The 21,180-nt window shown below is 39.1% G+C and overlaps 1 protein-coding gene across 4 annotated transcripts in view; it reads left to right on the top strand.

Annotated features, from left to right (window-relative positions):
- CFAP43 (cilia and flagella associated protein 43) overlaps positions 1 to 21,180 on the top strand; it is a 114,558-nt gene that overhangs the window by 56,697 nt on the left and 36,681 nt on the right. For all 4 annotated transcript variants that reach the window (XM_025273791.2, XM_025273785.2, XM_044934921.2 and 1 more), the window contains 8 exons: positions 2,464 to 2,567; positions 7,371 to 7,511; positions 10,518 to 10,690; positions 11,843 to 11,992; positions 13,822 to 13,952; positions 15,590 to 15,737; positions 17,798 to 17,899; positions 18,636 to 18,713. In XM_025273791.2, coding sequence (XP_025129576.2) covers positions 2,464 to 2,567; positions 7,371 to 7,511; positions 10,518 to 10,690; positions 11,843 to 11,992; positions 13,822 to 13,952; positions 15,590 to 15,737; positions 17,798 to 17,899; positions 18,636 to 18,713 — 1,027 coding nt within the window. The remainder of the gene's footprint in view (positions 1 to 2,463; positions 2,568 to 7,370; positions 7,512 to 10,517; positions 10,691 to 11,842; positions 11,993 to 13,821; positions 13,953 to 15,589; positions 15,738 to 17,797; positions 17,900 to 18,635; positions 18,714 to 21,180) is intronic.

Here is a 21,180-nt window from a genome sequence, read left to right as displayed (position 1 = left end):
TAATGTTTCTGCTTTTGAATATGCTATCTAGGTTGGTCATAACTTTCCTTCCAAGGAGTAAGCGTCTTTTAATTTCATGGCTGCAATCACCATCTGCAATGATTTTGGAGCCCAAAAAAATAAAGTCTGACACTGTTTCCACTGTTTCCCCATCTATTTCCCATGAAGTGATGGGACCAGATGCCATGATCTTCGTTTTCTGAATGTTGAGCTTTAAGCCAACTTTTTCACTCTCCTCTTTCACTTTCATCAAGAGGCTTTTGAGTTCCTCTTTACTTTCTGCCATAAGGGTGGTGTCATCTGCATATCTGAGGTTATTGATATTTCTCCCGGCAATCTTGATTCCAGCTTGTGCTTCTTCCAGCCCAGTGTTTCCCATGATGTACTTTGCATATAAGTTAAATAAGCAGGGTGACAATATACAGGCTTGATGTGCTCCTTTTCCTATTTGGAACCAGTCTGTTGTCCCATGTCCAGTTCTAACTGTTGCTTCCTGACCTGCATACAGATATCTCAAGAGGCAGGTCAGGTCTTCTGGTGTTCCCATCTCGTTCAGAATTTTCCACTGTTTATTGTGGTCCACACAGTCAAAGGCTTTGGCATAGTCAATAAAGCAGAAATAGATGTTTTTCTGGAACTCTCTTGCTTTTTCCATGATCCAGTGAATGTTGGCAATTTGATCTCTGGTTCCTCTGCCTTTTCTAAAACCAGCTTGAACATCTGGAAGCTCATGGTTCACGTATTGCTGAAGCCTGGCTTGGAGAATTTTGAGCATTACTTTACTAGCGTGGGAGATGAGTGCAATTGTGCAATAGTTTGAGCATTCTTTGGCATTGTCTTTCTTTGGGATTGGAATGAAAACTGACCTTTTCCAGTCCTGTGGCCACTGCTGAGTTTTCCAAATTTTCTGGCAATATTGAGTGCAGCACTTTCACAACATCATCTTTCAGGAGCAAACCATATATAATGTTCTGCACCACAATTTTTTTCACTTAGTGGTATATCTTAGAGAAAGTCTTCTATCCACACATGAAGACCTTCATTCTTTTTTACAGCTACATAGTATTCCATCACATGGAATACATTCCATAATTTTTAAGACAGTATATTGATAGACATTTAGATGATTTCAAATTTTTTGAAACTGTACTCTTTAGAAGACAGCATAGAACCACTGAGTTTAGACTTATTATATTGTTATTATTATATCTTTGATTAATTTATCATAATACTAAGTATTAACAAGAAATGACATTTTTGCCCTGCTTTACAGCTTGATGCGCTGTCACACATTGTAGTTTATTGAATGTGACACTTGTCAAACATTCAGAAAAGTATTATGCTTGTCCCTGTTTCACAAGTGAGATAACTTAGGTTCAGAAAGAAGCATTTGCCAAGATTAGTCAGCTAGCACTGCAAGGAGCTGGGTTTCCACCATCTGTGCTGTTCCTACGAGCTCTGCTGCTTCTGTAGGGAAGGATCTATAATCTCTCTCCATTTACATTCCACTCCTCTGTATCATTTTTTTGGCACATCTCCTTTCTCAGATGTTTCTCTCTTATCCTAATTTGCATTTCCCACTTTTTCTAATTTGATCAAAGTATAGAAACATTTTGCTACATTCTTCTTCTTTCTGCCAGAACTGGTACTGAGGGGCATTGGAATGCTCCACTCATATCTAATTTGAGAATTGCTTATGACCACCTGAAATATCAGAAAGCTTTACTGTCATATTTTGTTCACTTACGATGACATAGTTGCCCGTTTTTAGTGAATCTTCTTGACCATATACTTATAAGTTACAATTTAGAAACAATATTAGCCTAAAATGTAATGATTACATTTTGTATAATCACTTACCTTTTCAGTTCAGTTCAGTCGCTCAGTCATGTCCGACTCTGCAACCCCGTGAATCGCAGCATGCCAGGCCTCCCTGTCCATCACCAACTCCCAGAGTTCACTGAGACTCACGTCCATCGAGTCAGTGATGCCATCCAGCCATCTCATCCTCTGTCGTCCCCTTCTCCTCCTGCCCCCAATCCCTCCCGGCATCAGAGTCTTTTCCAATGAGTCAGCTCTTCTCATGAGGTGGCCAAAGTACTGCAGTTTCGGCTTTAGCATCATTCCTTCCAAAGAAATCCCAGGGCTGATCTCCTTCAGAATGGACTGGTTGGATCTCCTTTCAGTCCAAGGGACTCTCAAGAGTCTTCTCCAACACCACAGTTCAAAAGCATCAATTCTTCGGTGCTCAGCCTTCTTAAAGTCTGATAATATTAAAAATCATAAACCATAAGAATAATTGGTTTTGGATATATCTCCAAAACCAATTTGGAGATATATCCAATTTCAATTAGTTGGATATATAAATAAATAAATTTGTTTTAATAAATTTCTCAATAAATTTGTTTACCATCTTATTAGTGAAACAAGTAGAATCTGATAATCAGATTTCTTCTTTTCTAGGTATGACCAGAGAGGAATGTATATATTAGTTGGAACATCAGAAGGACACATCTTTGTTATCAATGCCAAACCCTCAAGTTTATTTGAGATTCTTGGATTCATAGGTACTTACACTGAATTCTTTTTTTCCCCAATCTGGGCAGCATGTGGGATCTTAGTTCCTTGACCAGGGATCAAACCCAGGCCCCCTACCCTGGGAGCATGGAGTCTTAACCACCGGATCGCCAGGAAAGTTGCCATAGAATGCTTATTAACTTAAGATATTGGTCAATTTATTCTAAAGAATTTAAAGTTGTGGAAATGGGGCCATCGTGAAGCAATTACTTGTAGCATGTTTTCTAAAACAGGAACATTTAAATAGCTATTCAGAGTTACTAAGGAGAATTCCTGTATCATATTTAGAGGTTTTGGTACATCTACTTGGTATACAGTTGATATTAAATAACTCTTCTTGAATCAGTTGATGAATTAATGAAATGGCTAAATGTTTCTAATGTTACTGCAAACAGAAGGTGAGTTGGTTTATCCCTGAAATACTTTTTAAAAAATATTTATTTATGTATTTGGCTGCGCTGGGTCTTAGTTGCCACGCCAGAATCTTTAGTTGTGGCGTGCAGGATCCGTAGTTGCAGCATGTGGAATCTAGTTCCCCGGACAGAGATTGAACCAGGCTCCCCGCATTGGGAGTGTGGAGTCTTGGCCACTGAACCACCAGGGAAGTCCCGAAATAACTTTTTAAATAATATTTGATCTCTATTTAATTAATATATCTAAAGAAAGTTTTGTTACATACATCTTTACTCTGTGCTTTCACAACCGAGGGCTCAGGTTCAATCCCTGGTTGGGGAACTAAGATCCCACAAGCCATGTGGTGTGGCCAAAAATAAATAAATGAATAAAATTTTTTAAAAAATGACATTAAGCTTTTTCAGTAATGTGTCTCCAAATGCCCAGGTAAACCACAGAACTGAAAGGTGAGATAGCACTTTGGTGATAAATAATAAGAACTAATACTTTTATCTCTGGCTTTATATACCAAATATAAATGTAAATTTTCAAATCTATGTACTGATTTTTAAAAATTGAGTGCCTACTAAGTGTAAAATGCTGAACCTAGGCCCTGTGGAAGCATGAAAATGTCAAGGAAGAAATTTAGTGGAGGAGAAATAGCAGAGTGCTGTGTAGGCTCAGGAAAAGAAGTAATTAACTCTCAGGTGTGAAGAAAGGAGTGGAGGTGAAGAGGAGGCACAGAGAATACGGAACAGGAGAATTTTCCAAGGATTTAAAGTAGTGGAGGATGGGGCTTGTTGGCATTCTAGCTCAGGACAAAAGTTTGAGCAATGGCACTTGGAATGGTAAGAAGTCTGGCATAAAAAGTATATGAGTTTACCAGATTATGATCATGACGACAAGGTTTGAAACAAAGTGGAGGGTCTTCAACATCATCCCAAGGAGTCTGGACTCTGTTCTGTAGTTAATGACACATCATCAGACGTTTTCAAGATGGGACTAGTGTGATTTGATTTGGTTTTTAGAGGAGGACTCTGGCATCAGTGTGAAGGCTGGAGAAGAAAGGCAAGAGAACAGAATAAAAAAAATTCAGAAAAACATTATAGTAACTTACACAAGAAATGCTGTTAGTCATAACAAAAGCTAACATTTATTGAAGGAGTCCTTGTCATGTAATATCCAGTATTCTAAGTACTTGGCGTGTGTTAATTCATTTAATTCTTGTAGGCAGCTTTTGTGAGGTAGAGACCACTGTTATGCCCAGTTTAAAGATAAGGCAATTGAGGCACAATGAGGTTAAGTATTTGTCCAAAGCCACGCAGGTAGCCAGGACTCAAGCTCAGGAAGTCTGGCTTCAGAGCTTGTGCTCTTATCCACAGTGTACAAGATCATGCAGCAGTCATGGAAGGGCGAAGGAGTGGACAGCTATGAATGATGGAATTGGTAGAACTTGATAATTGATTGTATGTGAAAGGAAGGGATCAGCAACGACTCTGAAGTTTCTAACCCAGATGGTGGAAGTTTGTGCTGTCATCAGTTGAAGTAAAAACTCAAGGGAAAAGAAGGTTACGGAGGCTGAGGGATAGGGTGAGCTGACAAGCTCTGTAGAGTTGAAGCCAATAGATCTTCATTTGGAGACATTTACTGCCGGGGTCCAGCCCCGGCTGATCCAGGGTATTCGAAGCAGGGACGGCGTCGGCGACCTATTTAATTATTTGATTCATCAAAGATATAAAGAGTAATAGAATGAGGATAGCTCAGTAGGAAAATTCAGTGGAGAAAAGAGGCTGAGTAGCTTAGTTTACGCGGGGGACCAATAAAACTTCAAGACAAGAAGTTTGCACCACTTACGTAGGCCACAGGCGTCCTTCCGTTCTCCTGAAGGAGAGGAGACACTGAGGCCTCCCTGGTCGGATCTTAGAAGCCCAGGCGTAATTAGTAAGCATGGTGGGTTCCGCGCTCCAGATGGAGACTCAGCCAGAGTGAGAGAGAGAGCGACATGGGGAGACCAGTCTTTCGAGGAACTGATCCCAATTCTTTATTTTCCATGGTCTACTTTTATACACTGAGATGTTATGCAAAAGTCACGTGGGGTCAGCAGTCCTGACTTTTATCAAAGTCAGGTGCTTCATACAAGTGTATACAGAGGTCTTAGGGATGTTACATCATCTTCTGGCCAGGGGAGCCTGCTGACAATTTATGACCCTCTCCTTGTGACAGCAGTCAGTCAACCAGGACACTTATTTCTCCAGGGGTGATTATTCTTAAAACAGACGCCACCCAAATAAAGTTACATTCCTATAGGGTGAGGGTATAGTGGGTTTTAGTTAAGGAAAGAATTTACTTAGCCTAAGGTCTAACGTGATTTATATCAAAGGTTAATGCTTATTTCTTCTATATATTTATTGATGTGTGTAAGGGCAGGGGATATGGAGACTTAGCAACAAACATTGGCTCAACAAATGAAAAAAACCCTTCACCAATACAATTTCTAATCAGCCCATTATACTTATACTAATAGCTTTCTCACTTTTCTAAGGAACCTGTTTTTAGAAGGTTTAAAGCATCTCGTGCCTCTCACAGTTGGGAGGCTGTGAGCAATCACATGTGGCCGGACAAGCCTGTCAGGCAGGCTAGAGAACCTTCAGAGGAGTTTGTAGGTTAAAACACTCTTGTCACGCCCGAGTTTTTATTAACTGGAGCTCTAGGTTAACTCCTTCTCCGAAAGAGGTGGTGGGGGACAGCCCCCCGTAAAGTCAGAGGTGTAGGTGAGAGCACAAAGTAGTAAAGTAGGCAGGCTCTGGTTATGGGGGTAGATGCTCGAGGATTTCCAGGGGGACTCCTGAGGCTCGATCCCGCCTTTGCGTATGTCGAGCCTCCTTCCTCATGACCTTTGCCATGGGCGGAGTGCCTCACGCCGGCCCCCAACAATTTACCATTAATTCAGAAATGAAGATTTGTAGTTCAAAGTTTAATGATGGAATTCTGATCTTGAAATCATGGAAGCTCATGATATGGTTTAAGACAGAGTTGAAGCAAACCCAACTGTGTAATGAGGTCAAACAGGTAACCTAGATATGTAAATTAGATAGCATGGAGTGTGATGAGGACTGATGGCTGACCTCAGAATGGGTACCAGTCCTGCCTAAATGTTCCATTTTTTAACATATCTTGTCATTCAGAGTATAGGATGGGAAAAGCTACTTACTCTGAAGTTGTAGACAGAGAAGACAAGGCAGTGAAGAAAACTAAAGATGGGCGAGAGAACTGGGAGTCACCCGTACCTGGAAGAGCTTGAAGAAGGAAGGCTGTATGAATGGTGGACTGTGGCAGAAGTGTCAGGGGCATGAGGGCTAGGATGAGGCAGTCACCATGTGAGCCCAGGGAGAGCTACTCCTTTGGGACAGAGAGACAGAGTTTCAGGTGGGAATGGCAGTCAGAAAAGGAAGTTGGTAACCAGCAATTTCTGCTCTCAGATGTTTGCAGTGGAGAAAAGAGAATTAGTAATTAGTGGGGAAACAGGGTTGAAGGAACATTCTAATCTGAAGATAGGGGAGTCTTGAGGCCTCAATAGGAGAAGACCTAAAAGACCCAAGGAAATCAAAAGAGGTAATTAATAGCACATGGTGTAATGATATATTGGAGGTGTAGGCTCAAAATCACAGATGGAAAGGGTTACATTTTATTACTAAAAATGTCAAGAAATGAAGAGGGAAGATAAGAACACAAAATGTGAGATTCAGGATAAGAAAGTTGAAGTCAAGTTTATGTCAGATGTTCTCTGTCGGAATTCCTGTTCAGTAAGAGGAAAGGCTACCCTATATAACACCTGAGGGAGGGGCTGAGATGGGGCCCGAGACGGTGGACACACACAGAGCAGTAGCTGTGTGGAGTGGCAGTAGTGAAGCTGGAGAGAATCCAAGGTGGGCCCCAGGCAAGGCCCCTTGGTGGGATTCGCTGGCTTACTGTAGGACAAACTCATAAGAGCAAGTGTATTCCTACCACACCTGCAATACCTTGGCTGTGGCAAAAATGTTTATTCAGTACTGGGAATGGGCAGATGGCTGGAGTGGACATTCAAGATGCCAGAGCTTGTGGGCGCTGCTGGGTAGGGTAGAGCCGGCAGATTCTGGAGGCCCCTCTGGCTGGATGGAAGCTGAGTCCCACCCAGCTGGATTGAATCTGCCCACTTAGACATCTCATGAGGAGAATCCCCCATCTGTTCATCAAAAAATGTTTCTATCACTTAGGTTTAAAGATCACTTAAATATCCAATAAGTAGATTTGGATCAAAAGATTTGTTAAGATAGGTCTATAATGTGATATCTTGCCTAGAAATATGAAAGCTTCTATAAACATATCAACAATGACTTGTGTTGATTTCCATTTGCTTTCAGAGATGGGCAAAGGTATTTTACAAATATCCACTGTGTCTCCTTTGGAAACAGACATAGTAGAAGTGATGGTGCTTTCCCCACTTCCAGAAACAAGAAGAAGCAGGCTGGAAATATTTTCTCTGCCTAAAATACTACCAGAAGGTAAAGAAAAGTGAGCAAGCAATTCTGTCCTGGGCACCCAGTTGAATAGTTGCTATAGCTTTTTTTTTTTTCTTTTCCAGTGATAGCATTTTTTTTTCTTTTAACATGTGAAGAGGTTAAAATGGCCAAAACCTTTTCTGTGTCTTACAAAGTAAAGCTGATGTGACTGCTAAATTATGTGAAATGTGGACTTTCCTCTCAGTTCAGTTCAGTCACTCAGTTGTGTCCAACTTTTTGCGATCCCATGGACTGCAGCATGCCACGTTTCCCTCTCCATCACCAACTCCCGGAGCTTGCTCAAACTCATGTCCATTGAGTCAGTGATGTTATCCAACTATCTGATCCTCTGTCGTCCCCTTCTCCTCCTGCCTTAAATCTTTCCCAGCATCGGGGTCTTTTCCAAGGAGTCAGTTCTTCGCATCAGGTGGCCAAAGTATTGGAGTTTCAGCTTCAGCATTAGTCCTTCCAATGAACATTCAAGACTGATTTCCTTTAGGATGGACTGATTGGATCTCTTTGCAGTCCAAGGGACTCTCAGGAGTCTTCTCCAACACTGAAGTTCAAAAGCATCAATTCTTCGGAACTCAGCTTTCTTTATAGTCCAACTCTCACATCCATACATGACTACTGGAAAAACCATGGCTTTGACTAGATGGACCTTGGCAAAGTAATGTCTCTGCTTTTTAATATGCTGTCTAGATTGGTCATAGCTTTTCTTCCAAGGAGTAAGTGTCTTTTAATTTCATGGCTACAGTCTCCATTTGCAGTGATTTTGGAGCCCCCCAAAATAAAGTCTGTCACTGTTTCCACTGTTTCCCCATCTATTTGCCATAATGTAATGGGACCAGATGCCATGATCTTAGTGTTTTGAATGTTGAGTTTTAAGCCAACTTTTTCACTCTCCTCTTACACTTTCATTAAGAGGCTCTTTAGTTCTTCCCTTTCTGCCATTAGTGTGGTATCATCTGCATATATGAGGTTACTGATACTTCTCCCGGCAATCTTGATTCCAGCTTGTACTTCATCCAGTCCAGCGTTTCTCATGATGTACTCTGCATATAAGTTAAATAAGCAGGGTGACAATGTACAGCCTTGACATACTCCTTTCCCAATTTGGAACCAGTCTGTTGTTCCATGTCCAGTTCTAACTGTTGCTTCTTGACCTGCATACAAATTTCTTAGGAGGCAGGTAAGGTGGTCTGGTATTCCCATCTCTTTCAGAATTTTCCACAGTTTGTGATGATCCATACCATCAAAGGCTTTGGCATAGTCAGTAAAGCAGAAGTAGATGTTTTTCTGGAACCCTCTCACATTTTCGATGATTCAGTGGATGTTGGCAATTTGATCTCTGGTTCCTCTGCCTTTTCTAAATCCGGCTTGAACAGCTGAATAGTTCATGTACTATTGAATAGTTCATGTACTATTGAAGCCTGGCTTGGAGAATTTTAAGCATTACTTTACTAGCGTGTGAGATGAGTGCAATTGTGCGGTCGTTTGAGCATTCTTTGGCATTGCCTTTCTTTGGGATTGGAATGAAAACTGACCTTCTCCAGTCCTGTGGCCACTGCTGAGTTTTCCAAATTTGCTGGCATGTTGAGTGCAGCACTTTCACAACATCATCTTTCAGGATTTGAAATAGCTCAACTGGAATTCCATCACCTCCACTAGCTTTGTTCATAGTGATGCTTCCTAAGGCCCACTTGACTTCACATTCCAGGATGTCTGGCTCTAGGTGAGTGATCACACTATCGTGATTATCTGGGTCATGAAGATCTTTTTTGTATAGTTCTTCTGTGTATTCTTGCCACCTCTTCTTAGTATCTTCTGCTTCTGTTAGGTCCATACCATTTCTGTCCTTTACTATGCCCATCTTTGCATGAATGTTCCCCTGGTATCTCTAATTTTCTTGAAAAGATCTCTAGTCTTTACCATTCTGTTGTTTTCCTCTATTTCTTTGCATTGATCACTGAGGAAGGCTTTATCTCTCTTTGCTATTTTTTGGAACTCTGCATTCATATGGGTATATCTTTCCTTTTCTCCTTTGCCTTTCACTTCTCCTCTTTTCACAACTATTTGTAAGGCCTCCTGAGACAACCATTTTGCCTTTTTGCATTTCTTTTTCTTGGGGATGGTCTTGATCACTGCCTCCTATACAATGTTACAAGCCACCGTTCATAATTCTTCAGGCACTCTATCAGATCTAATCCCTTGATCCTGTCATTCATACAAATCTTATTATCAGAGGAAAAAAAGGATCAACTGTCACTTTTGTAAGTTGATTTCTCACTTTGTGATGTCTCTTTTTGTTGTTGTTGTGTCCGACTCTTGTGACCCCATGGACTGAGTCCACCAGGCTCCTCTGTCCATGGGATTTCCCAGACAAAAATACTAGAGTGGCTTGCTATTTCCTTCTCCACTCTTTTTTGTAGCTTTAAATATACAGAGTCAGATTCATATATGTTACTATGTAGTTACTTTCATTGATAAAATCATAAAGAAAGCTTTCTGGATAAAAAGGTCTGATAAAATAGACACTTTGTTTTAAATAACAAATATATCTGGGTAGCTATTTTGCAAATATTTAATTATAGAGTATAAGAAAGTAAAAAACCTCAAGGTACTTTTATGTCTTAATTAAGACTGTATAGGAGTTGGTGATAGACAGGGAGGCCTGGCATGCTGCGATTCATGGGTCGCAAAGAGTTGGACATGACTGAGCGACTGAACTGAACTGAACTGAGACCATAATGAGTTTCATCATGTCTCTACTTAACTGATAAAATTAACAAAAGTCTTATAAAATATAATTTACTTACTGTTAGTCATTTAATACTCAAGTATTTCTAATGGAGCCAAGTTGTTTTCCAATCATTTTTATCCCCTAATAGTCTCTATATTAACTGAGCATTTAATTTTTTATTTTGCTTTTCATAGTTGTCATAATAATTAAAAAAATAAAATCAATAAATGGTACAAATTATCTATCTTCTTCCCCAAATATTACAGTTTCTGCAAGCTTTGCTGATGAACGAGGGAGGCTGAGAGATGAATTCATTCATAAGTTTGTGTATGAGACAGAGCACACTCTGTCCTCTGCAGTCCTGAACTTGCATAGTAACCGAATATATGGCTTCTGTAACCAAGTGCCATACATCTGCAGCTATCTTCTTCCTGAAAAAGTATGCCAAACTTAAGCATTCTGTCATTTTTCTTAGCACTCAAGATTGGTACATTGTATTCATTAGACATGATCCACCCTTTAACACTCTAGTCCAGTTAACGAATGTCTTTATTATAGTAAAATAACTTCTTTAAATTAGATACATTAGCATGATTTGTTAATTCACCATAAAATACATTTGAGCAACTTCATACTTGTGGCACATGCATCATACTTGTCAGATAAACACGCGGATGACACAATATTAGTTTAGTGACTTTCAAAACTATTTTTTAAAAATCTGTCATTAGAAAATCCATTCTACAGGGGTCAGGAGCTACAGCATTGATGATTTTCAATGGAACTTTATACCTGAGTCTTAAAGAAAGTTGCAAACAAAATGCCTCTATGTTTCTAGTATCCTTTCATCATACTCTTCAAACTTCTTCCATATTGCATCATTTCCTGCTACACACACTGACCCAGATTATATCACCCGTCTTTTTCTAAATCCTTAAATCAAAAGCCTTCTCACTTAGAGTAGCCAATTATCAGCAAGGTCTGAAACAAAGACATTCAAAGAAGGAAGGAATGGTTTGTAGTAAGGAGGATTTAAGAAAAGCTTCCTGGTAGAAGTAACAGTTGAACTGGACTGTGAAGAATAGTTCAGATTTAGACATGAGAAATATTGTGTATAATCTTGGCAGGGAGGTGGGGTTCCTGAAGTAGGGAGGGAAGCCAGATTGGTGGGCATGGGATGGGGAAGCGCATTCCACATAAAAGTCACAACACATGCAGAGGTTTGAAGGTGGGAATATGTGAGAAATGTGGTGGGCTGGGGGCGGTGATGGTGGTGGAAATTGACTCATTTATTTTGAGTTGAGGATAGGAGTATTTGAAAAGGATTAGTAAAAAAATCAAGATAGTTGTAGGCTGGGATTTTTAATGGTAGCTGATATACAGAGGAGACTTTTCTTAGTTGGCTGAAATGAACATTTATTTGCAATCAGAGATTTTAAAATGTGGTGCAAATACAGGTGTCCACTTTATCATGTATCAGTTTATTTCCAATGACAATGTTTTTGGATTTGAATCTGACTATATATGCATAACTGCAAGGTGCCACTCCCCTGATCTTTTCTATAATGTGGTCATTTTCTTTGATTGGCAGGAACATAGTGGTGTTCACATTCTTAAGCCATACCAAAAAATACAAAGCAAACAATATGGACCTGGAATGCTCTCTCTGTCTCCACATGGATTGTGGCTCATAACAATAGCTAAATGTGGAATTCTATGTATCCGAGATGTTCATACTTTGGTAAACTCCTTTTTTTATCCCCCAGTCATGGGATTTGCATCTTGATCTCATATAAGGAGCAAAAGCTCTTAGGAAAGGAATTGGAACTGTTAAGTAAATTGACTCATAACTTATTTACCACTGATGGTGTTATTGACTTCATTCAACGTTAGCTGTATTTATGTGCCAAGGTTTGAGTCTCTAAGGGAGGAAATGCAGTCTCTAAAGGAGATCTGCAAAGAAGGAACATGGGGCAGTAGGTGAGCTCCAGCCCATCTCCATCACCACTTATTGCGTGGGGAGAAAATTCACTGAACTGCTCCTTTGCGATATTAGGAAGGCCTTGCTTATTCTCACCCTGTGAGATTCTGGTAAGAGCCAAGGAAAGGGTATATGCAGAACTTCTTTGGAAACAGTGAACTGCTGTGCAAGTCTGGGACGATTGCTGCTAGCTCCCTTGCCTGGAGGGCCTCTGGCCTGGTTGCTGCCACCCTCCCCCACGCCCAGCCTGCTTCTTCCTGTGGTGTGGAAGAACACACAGGGCGTGGCCCGGAAGAGCCCTCCCCCACCGCTGCGGACTTCAGGGTCACCCCTCCTACCACCACTTCTGATTTCCATTGTTCTCAGATCTCTGATTAAATGAAAATAGTTTCTTCTTCCCAGGTGGAAGACCCTTTTCTAGGTTTTGAGATCAAGTTGTACTGGTTATCAGTACAATTTAAGTCTTTCATATTATATAGGGGAAGACCTTAAATGTCTTACAAATCATTTTTCAATGAACAGTTTGCAAACTGGTACATTTTCTCATATTCAAATGGTTTGTAAATGTGTGCTACAACTGACAGTAGCATGACAGCAAGATGTCAGAGTTTTTCTGGATGATTCTGTGCAACGTGCCTCATATGGGAGGTTATTCATGGCAGTACTGCTTGTAAAAGCAACCTAATGTCCATCAACAGAGGACTGGATAAATAAATAATCATGCATAAATAAAGTATGGAATATTATGCTGTAATACAGCATGAGGAAATCTTTATGCAATGATATGGAAAGAATCCCAAGACATATTATTATAATAAGTAAGAAAGGCAAAGTGTGTAATACACATATTTTACTTCATATTAAAAATTGTATAAAAATTTATTTATATACATTAAAATCCTCTGAAAGGATATTTAAGGTATAATTATATTGATTGCCTTTGGGAGGTATCGGGGAAGGGGAAGGAAGGAGATTTCATTGCATACTCTTTTATAGTTTTTTTAAAATTTTGAAACATTTGAATGTATTCCCTATTCAAAAATTAAAAAAAATTTTTTTTAACTATCATGGTTGATAACTAGTGTGACAAAGAAATCCGTTTTTGGTCAAATAATTTAAACCATTGCACTGTGTACCAACTAATGATGTGTTTGGGTTCTAATTAAACTGATTTAATTGGCCTCCTCCATCATTCTTCACTCAGTGCCCATCGCCTCCTCTCATCACACTCAGCCTCTTTGCACATCGAGGGGACTTGCTTAATCCTTGAAGACATCTGAATTTGCCTGCAGTGTCCATTCTCAGCAAGTCTATTCTCCTTTCCATATCTGATTTCCCTACTGGTGACAATAATTCCTCTTTTTCCATATTACCTAGAAAGGAGATCAAATCAATACTGATGAATGGATTTTGTGTTAGTAATTTTCAGTTCTATGTATTACTAAGAGGCTACTCCATACCAACTAAAATGCTGTTAACAAACAGGAAAAGGTTTATCCATAAGCAAAAGTGCATGTAACCCCCTTAGAAAAAATCCCTGTGGTAAAGTTGCACTTGTAATTTCTGCACTTTGTTCTAAAACTATTAAGGAAACATTTACTCGGTGTCGGAGTCATTCTCACCAGGGGCACGGGATTCAATCGGTGAGAATTTCAATGGATGGACAAAGCATTCTGGTGAATGGGAGAGATGACAACACACTGGTTAACCTAAGATGGAGGTAAGTACAGGTTGCAGTAAGCAACCTCACATAATATGGTGTTTTAAAACTCAGATGTTATTATTTAGGTAATAGCAGGGCCAGCATAACTGGAGACAACTGCCATTGAAACAACTGTTGTACTAATGATCCCAAGACCGGGGAAGATGCCATGCTATGCGAGGGCCATGTAGGGAGGAACCAGGGAGGGGTTAGGAGACAGAGGGAGCAGGGAAAACATGGGCAAGAGTCTTCATTTTGGTTTCCATGGTGAGGAGCAGCCAGGCTTAGGATTGGCTAGTTTGGATAACTTCAGTGGGTTCTGGGCCATAGGAGCTGCTGCTAGTTGTCCACTACTTGACCCAGGGATTACTAGGAGAGGAAAATAGTGGCCCCAAGTTTGAAAGACCAATAGAGGATTTGCTTGGGGTCGTGGGCTTGTGGGTCTGCATTTGAAAGGTGAGCTCCAGGTAAGTTGTTTACTATCTCTATGACTTGCTGGTCCTGGAAGGGACAAGACCCCGGATGTCAAGGCATCAAAATACAAAAAATAAAAAGACACAGTTAAGACCTATGAAGTGATCAGTCCTCCCTATCATAACATCTGTTGGAAGAACACAAGGAATGAGGACAACTCTGAACAGTAGATCATTTTTAAAAGTCCTATTTATCCCTAAAAAACCTGACATAGGTATGTGCGTTTCTGTACATGCATACAGATGTACTTTCCTAATTAGACTTTGCTTTCCTAATCAGACAATGTTAAATTAATTTAGACTTTGCTTAGACTAAAACTAAAATTCTAAATAAACAGATAATCACCAAGCATACAGATAATGGCCAGGGCATAGAGATCATGCAGGTAATGCCCTGGACTTGAAATGTCACCTTATTTGATCTGCCAGTCGATGCCACTTATCAATGTGCAATTTGTTTCCACAAAAATACTATTTCATAGTGCTTCCTGTAAGCAAAACAGTAATAAAACTTACTTAGGCACCTGACAACCCCTCTAAATCATCTACAACCATGTTATTCAAGGTGGGATCTGCAGCACCTGTGAGCTTATTAGAAATGCATATTCTTGGGCCTCATCGAATTTTTGAGTCAGAATCTTTATGGGTGGGGCCCTGAAATCTGTTTTAACAAGCCCTCCAGGCCATGCTGATATGCCTGAAGTTTGAGATGCTCTGGTGTACTGAGTGGAAGTAATAATGCTTCAGTGTGGGGCAGGGACTATGAGGACTGAACAGGGTAAGGTGATTATACACAGTGTGAGGCAGCACAGCACCTGGTATATTCTGAAGCTTCGACAAGAGCAGTAACTCTTCTGTGCAGTGGCCAGGCTGGGTGAGCAGAGAGGACCTGTAGGGTAAGGCATGGAGTCAGCCTGGGGAGAGCTGGCCCCAGGGAGATCAAGAAACTTGTTGTGTCCTGCAGCCCATGAGAGTGCTGTCCTCTAAGAAGCAGGGTCCTAATAGCTTCAGAGCACTGTGGAGAATTGACCACACATTTCTCTGTGTAGAAATGGATAGGTACCTGTAAGTAACACTGCTAAATGTGTCTTTTTCAAATTGGGGTCGCACAGAGTCGGAAATGACTGAAGTGACTTAGCAGCAGCAGCAGCAGCCTATGTGTTTTCCTTTTTATTAATATAGGCGGTTTGGAGGAATCTTAGCCAATGATATTCTTGAATATAGCCAGCAACTTACAACTTACCTGAAGACCATCATGGATGAGGAGAATGATTATTTAAGTATAGCAAGAAGAGAATCCTTGGATTTGGAATCAGAATCTGAACATGCAGTTGAGTTTCAATATAGTTTTGTTTCTCCTTCCTCCCTCCCTCCTTTCTTTCCTTCCTTCCTAAATTGGTATGTTTTCAGATTATAGTTTTGTTTTAGCAGATATTTTAGTAATATTCCTCTTTATCCAGATATCCCATGATTTTCAAAAACAGCATGCACTACATTTAAGAGAAAAATATTCTACATTTTCTCAAAGCAAAATCACAAATATTACATTTCAGACCTAATTTAAAACCATAGTACAAAGTCTTTCTGGAAAAAGAAATCTATTACAATTCTGGTGCTTGTTCAACCTAGTCTCTCTGTACTTTTGGATCATGTGCATTATTTAGAATGTGTCTACCCAGAGGACATTTATTCACTCAGTCATTTAATAAATGTTTATTGAGGGCCTACAGAGTGCTAAGCTATGGTGATATAGCCATAAACAGTTGGGAAAATTTCTGCTTTCATGGAGCCTACATTCCAGTTGGGGTTTGGGGGTGAGCAGAGAAAGATAAATGAATAATCAAATACATAAGAAAAATTAGGTAGTAACAAGATCTATTTACTGAATAAAAAGGAGTTGGTGTGATAGTACTGGCTGGGATAGCCCCTGCAAGGAGAAGGTCTGTGACTTGACTTAAAAAAAAAGTACAGATGTGTGGGGGAGGGCAAGTACTCAGGGCAGAGGGAGAAAGAGCTTAGTACATTTGAAGACCTAAAAATAAAAAAGGCCTGTGCAGTTGAAGTGAGCGAGGGAGAGTGGTAGGAACTGAGGTCCTTGAAATGGGAAAAAGAACAGGCAAAGAAGGGCTTTGTAAACCAGGTAGCATTTGGACATAATTTTACATGTAGTGAGAACCTATTAAAGTGCTCTGAGCAAAGGATTTACAGGTTCTGATTTACACTTTTTTTAAAAATGATTGCTTCTGCTGTGTGGAATATGATTCCACCTGCTTCGATAGGCAGCTGATAGGCATAGGAGTGGAAGCAGACAGAGCAAGGAGTTAGAAAGCTCAGGTAACAGCAATAGAGGTGGAAGAGTATTGTGGAGAAGGGGTAGATTTCAGGCAGGTTGTAGAGGTAGAGGGGACGGAACTCCTGATGAGTTGGACCTAGAGGGAAAGGGAAAGAAAGGACTCAAGGATGAAGCCTAGATCTTTTACTTGTAGGTACCACTCATGGAAAAGGGAAAGACTATGGTGGGGGAGCCACTGTAGGGAGAAAGAAGAAAATCCAAAATCAGTTCCCTGGACTGAGCATGAGAACACTGTTAGAACACTGTTAGCATGAGAACATATCCAAGCGAGATACCAAGTAGGCCACGGTATAGATGTTCTGGGCAGAGTCCAGGATGCGAGCTGTTGATCTGACAGTCGAGGGTATATGAATGGAATTTAAAGCCATAAAACTAGGTGAGATCATCATGGAAGAGTGGATGGTGAGAAGTACAAGGGGCACTAAGACAGAGCAACTTCTAGAGACCAGGAGAAGAGTTCAGGGAGGCAAAGGAGATTGAGAAGAACCAGTGAGGAGTGGCCAGTGAGGAGAACCAACAGAGTGTGACATCCCAAACTCTCTCAAGACTTTTTGCCGCAAAGGGGAAGACAGAAATAGTGTGGCAGCTAAAAGGGAATGTGGTGGTCAGTGAAGAGCAGCTTTCCTGGGACAGGAGGTTCCAGAGCATGTTTAGATACTGTTGGGAAAGATTCAGTAGAAGGCAGAAATGGATGATACAGAAGGGTGATGCAGAGGCCTTGAAAAGGAAGAAAAGATTAAGATCCTAGGCACAAATGGTGGGGCAGGCCTTAACAGGCCATAGCATCTGGTCTACAGGAACAGGAAGAAGGCCAAGAGTGATTTGATGATCATTGTTGCTTTCTCAGTAAGAGGCATGGCTGATATAAGGACAGATTTGAAGGAATAAAATTAAGCATTACATCTTGAGCAGGCAAAATGCTTATTAGCATTTTTTTTAATGCAACAAGTGCAGAGGGATTCAAGCAATGAAATGAAGTAGGGTAGGAGGAGAACTTGATGAATTTTTAATTTAAGAAATATCTGTCTTCTTCTAAGGTAACTGAGAATATGCAGTTAAGCACTGATTCATCACAAGAGGAATTAGTCAAAGTTGGTAATATAGAAGAAATTCCGTGGATACAACAGAAAAGCCAAGAGGTATTCATAAAACATAAAAGAGGTTTGAAATAATGCTTTGTAGGTGTGTCAAGTAGATTCATTTCCTATGAAAACCCATTGGAAAGTTAGAAAGTGGAGATACTGCTTGGCAGAGCATTCCATTGTATAAGTGTAACTTTCCTAAAAGTAAGCAAGCACACCAAACACAGCTCAGTCTTTCTAGATTAAGTTATATGAGCTTTAAGCACCATACCTAGGCTAATGTGAAACCAGAGAAAAGTGTCCAGGTGTGCCAAAGCAAAGAATGAACTGTGACACCTCATGTTGCAGTACATTTGAGAGGACGCTGCAAGGTTGGCTTACATGGAAGGGGTGGATCGGGAACAGAGGAAGAGACACTGTGGCTTCAGATGTGCAGAAGGGTGACAAAGGTGGCAGCTGTGTCCGGATTTAGTCTGCTCTCGCTCAATACCCAAGGAAACAGCAGACTAGTTTTCCTTTATCAACTATTCTGTTTAATTTTTCACTGTTTTCTTACTGTTGGCCTTATCATTGACCTCAGTTCCAAGTTGCTTCAATGGTCACTTACATAGCAACAGTTTAGACTTAAGCAAAGTATTGCAGTGGTATCATTACTACTTCATGTACACTTTATATTATTAGTCTTTAATTTTTTTCCTTATTTTTCTAGAGAAGTGCTATCTGTGTATCTATATACATACACATGTATCTCTGATCTCTTACTTATCTAAATGATGTACTTGTTTCGTTCCAGGCCATCAAAAATGAGGTTAAATTGTTTTCCAACAAAAGGAAAGAGATAAAAAGAGGAATCAAAGCACTCGCTAAAACTGTAAGTGTTGTGATATCACAGCTAAGCTGTGACGACAAACTCCAAAAACATAATGGCATAGGGATGAAAAGTTCCTTTCTTTCCCTATATCATGGTTCTGGGTGGGTGTTCAGGCCGGCGGCTACTCTGTTCCATGCAGAGCCCCAGGCTGACAGAGACTCTGCTATTTCTAGCACATGGCTTCTAAGGTTGCCTTGCTTGATTTCATCCCACTCAACTGGAAGAGGGAAAGAGCATGGAGGCACGCATTGGGCAAATCTAGAGGTGGCCCTTATTGTTAGATTGAACCACAGAGATTGCTATTTTATGTGGTTCAGCCAAATATACTCCAAATATTTTTCTGTTTTGTCTAAGGCATAGATCTAACTTTTTTTTTAAAATAAACATTGCCTTTTACCAATTCATTTTATTGAATGTGGCCATCCTTTTCCTGCTGATTTGCAGTGCCTCCCCGGATTCCCATGAATATGGAATTGTTTCTAGATACTCTGTATTCTGAAATTGAGCACTCATCTTTTCCTTAGCCAATTCCAAACTATTGTGATTACTATAGATTTATAAAATGTGGTTATATCTTGAAAGTAATTCTCCTTTTGCTCTTCATTTTCAGAAAATGTTGGCCTCTTTATGCACAATTTTTTATTTGAATTTTAAAATCACTTTGTCAAGCGCTGTAAAAAACTCTGATTTATTTTATTTTTATTTTTTAATATAAATTTATTTATTTTAATTGGAGGCTAATTACAATATTGTAGTGGTTTTGCCATACATTGACATGAATCCGCCACGGGTGTACATGTGTTCCCCATCTTAATTGAGAATAACTGCTTACAGATTTGGAGAATTTCTTTGCCATCTCTGAAATGTTATACATATGTTTATATATATTATTTAACATTTATGTTATAAATGTTATAAATCTTTTATATAATATATAACATATCAATAAGTATATATATTTTTTTTCAAATTTTTAACAAGTTATTTAGTGAAGTTTCATAGTCTAAAAGTGACTTTGTGTATGTTTCTTATTAGATCCTTTGTGGGTGGAATATTTTCTATTACATTTTCTAACTGGATACTACTGGGTATGAATGTTACTAATTTTGTATATGACCACCTTTCTGAATTCTCTTTTTAGTTCTGTTGCTTTGTCAGTTGAATCTCTTGGATTGTGTAAGTGGACTATCAATATCTGCTGAAAGTCATGTGTCTCTATCAATCTTTATATTACTTTATTTCTTTTTCTTATCTTATGGTAAGGGCTTCTAATGTAATAGTGGTCAGAACATGCTTGTCTACTAACCTTAATGGGAACATTTCTAACTTTTAAGTGCAATGCCTACTATTTTTCTGTTAGATATCCTTGTTTTATAGGAGGCTTTATTGTTAATTTTATTGTGAAATTTATCAGATGTTTTGTATTCTTTGTATTCCTCAGATAGACTTTGGTCATTTTAAGTAGTACTCCAGATTCAACTTGCTAATGTTTTATTAGTATTTTTGTATTTCTAGTCATAAATAATATTGGTCTATTTTTCATATACTTTCTTGGTCTAATTATGATATTGGAGTTAGAACAGCATTATCAAGTGATTTGAGTAGCTTTCTACTTTTTTTCCCATTCTCTGGAATAGTTTGTATAAAATGGAAATTCTCCATTTCTTTAAAAAGGATTTGATAAACAACCCCCTCCTCCCCTCCCCCACATACATATAAAACTATCTGGGTCTGATGTCTGTAGCAGAGTTGATTCTTTCCTATTGTTTCAAGTTCTTCTATGGTTATCAGTCTTACCAGGTTTTCTATTTCTTTTCAGGTATAGATTTAGTAAATTATATTTTCTTAGAAAACTGTTTGTCTAAATGTATAATATAAAATTATGTAATATTCAACTTTTTAAGTCTCTTCTGATTTTTGCATTATAGTTCTATTTTATTCCTAATGCTGTATGTTTGTGACTTTTATCTTTTTTCCTGATCACCCTATCCAACAGAATTTCTATTTTATTAACATTTCCAAAGAATCAGGTATGGTTTTATTGGTTTGACTCTGTTATTTTGAGATAACGTTATACTTAATTTTATACCTATACATTTTGTAAATTTAGGATTTGATCAATTTAGAATTTTATTCATTCTTCCTTCATTCAGTTTTATTTTTCCTCTTTTACTTTTTTAAGTTGGAAGTGTGGTTTATTTCCTAGTTTTTTCCCTTATACTGTGCATGTGACCGTAAATATTCCACTGTGTACCACTTTGACTACGTTGCATTGATTTTGATATACAACTTTCTCATTATTGCTTAGTTGTAAATATTTCTAATTCCATTTTGAACATATCAACCAAAGGGTTTTCTACAAGAATGTATGTATTTTTCTGTTTTTTATTTCCAGATTGTTTTGTCTTTTATTTATTTATAGATTGTTTTGCATATCTTTCTGTTGCTAACTTTGAACTTTATTTCA

The sequence above is a fragment of the Bubalus bubalis genome, chromosome 23, assembly GCF_019923935.1.
Source record: "Bubalus bubalis isolate 160015118507 breed Murrah chromosome 23, NDDB_SH_1, whole genome shotgun sequence".
Classification (NCBI taxonomy): domain Eukaryota; kingdom Metazoa; phylum Chordata; class Mammalia; order Artiodactyla; family Bovidae; genus Bubalus; species Bubalus bubalis.
Note: the sequence above shows the minus strand (reverse complement) of the source record. Positions and strands in the feature narration are given on the sequence as shown.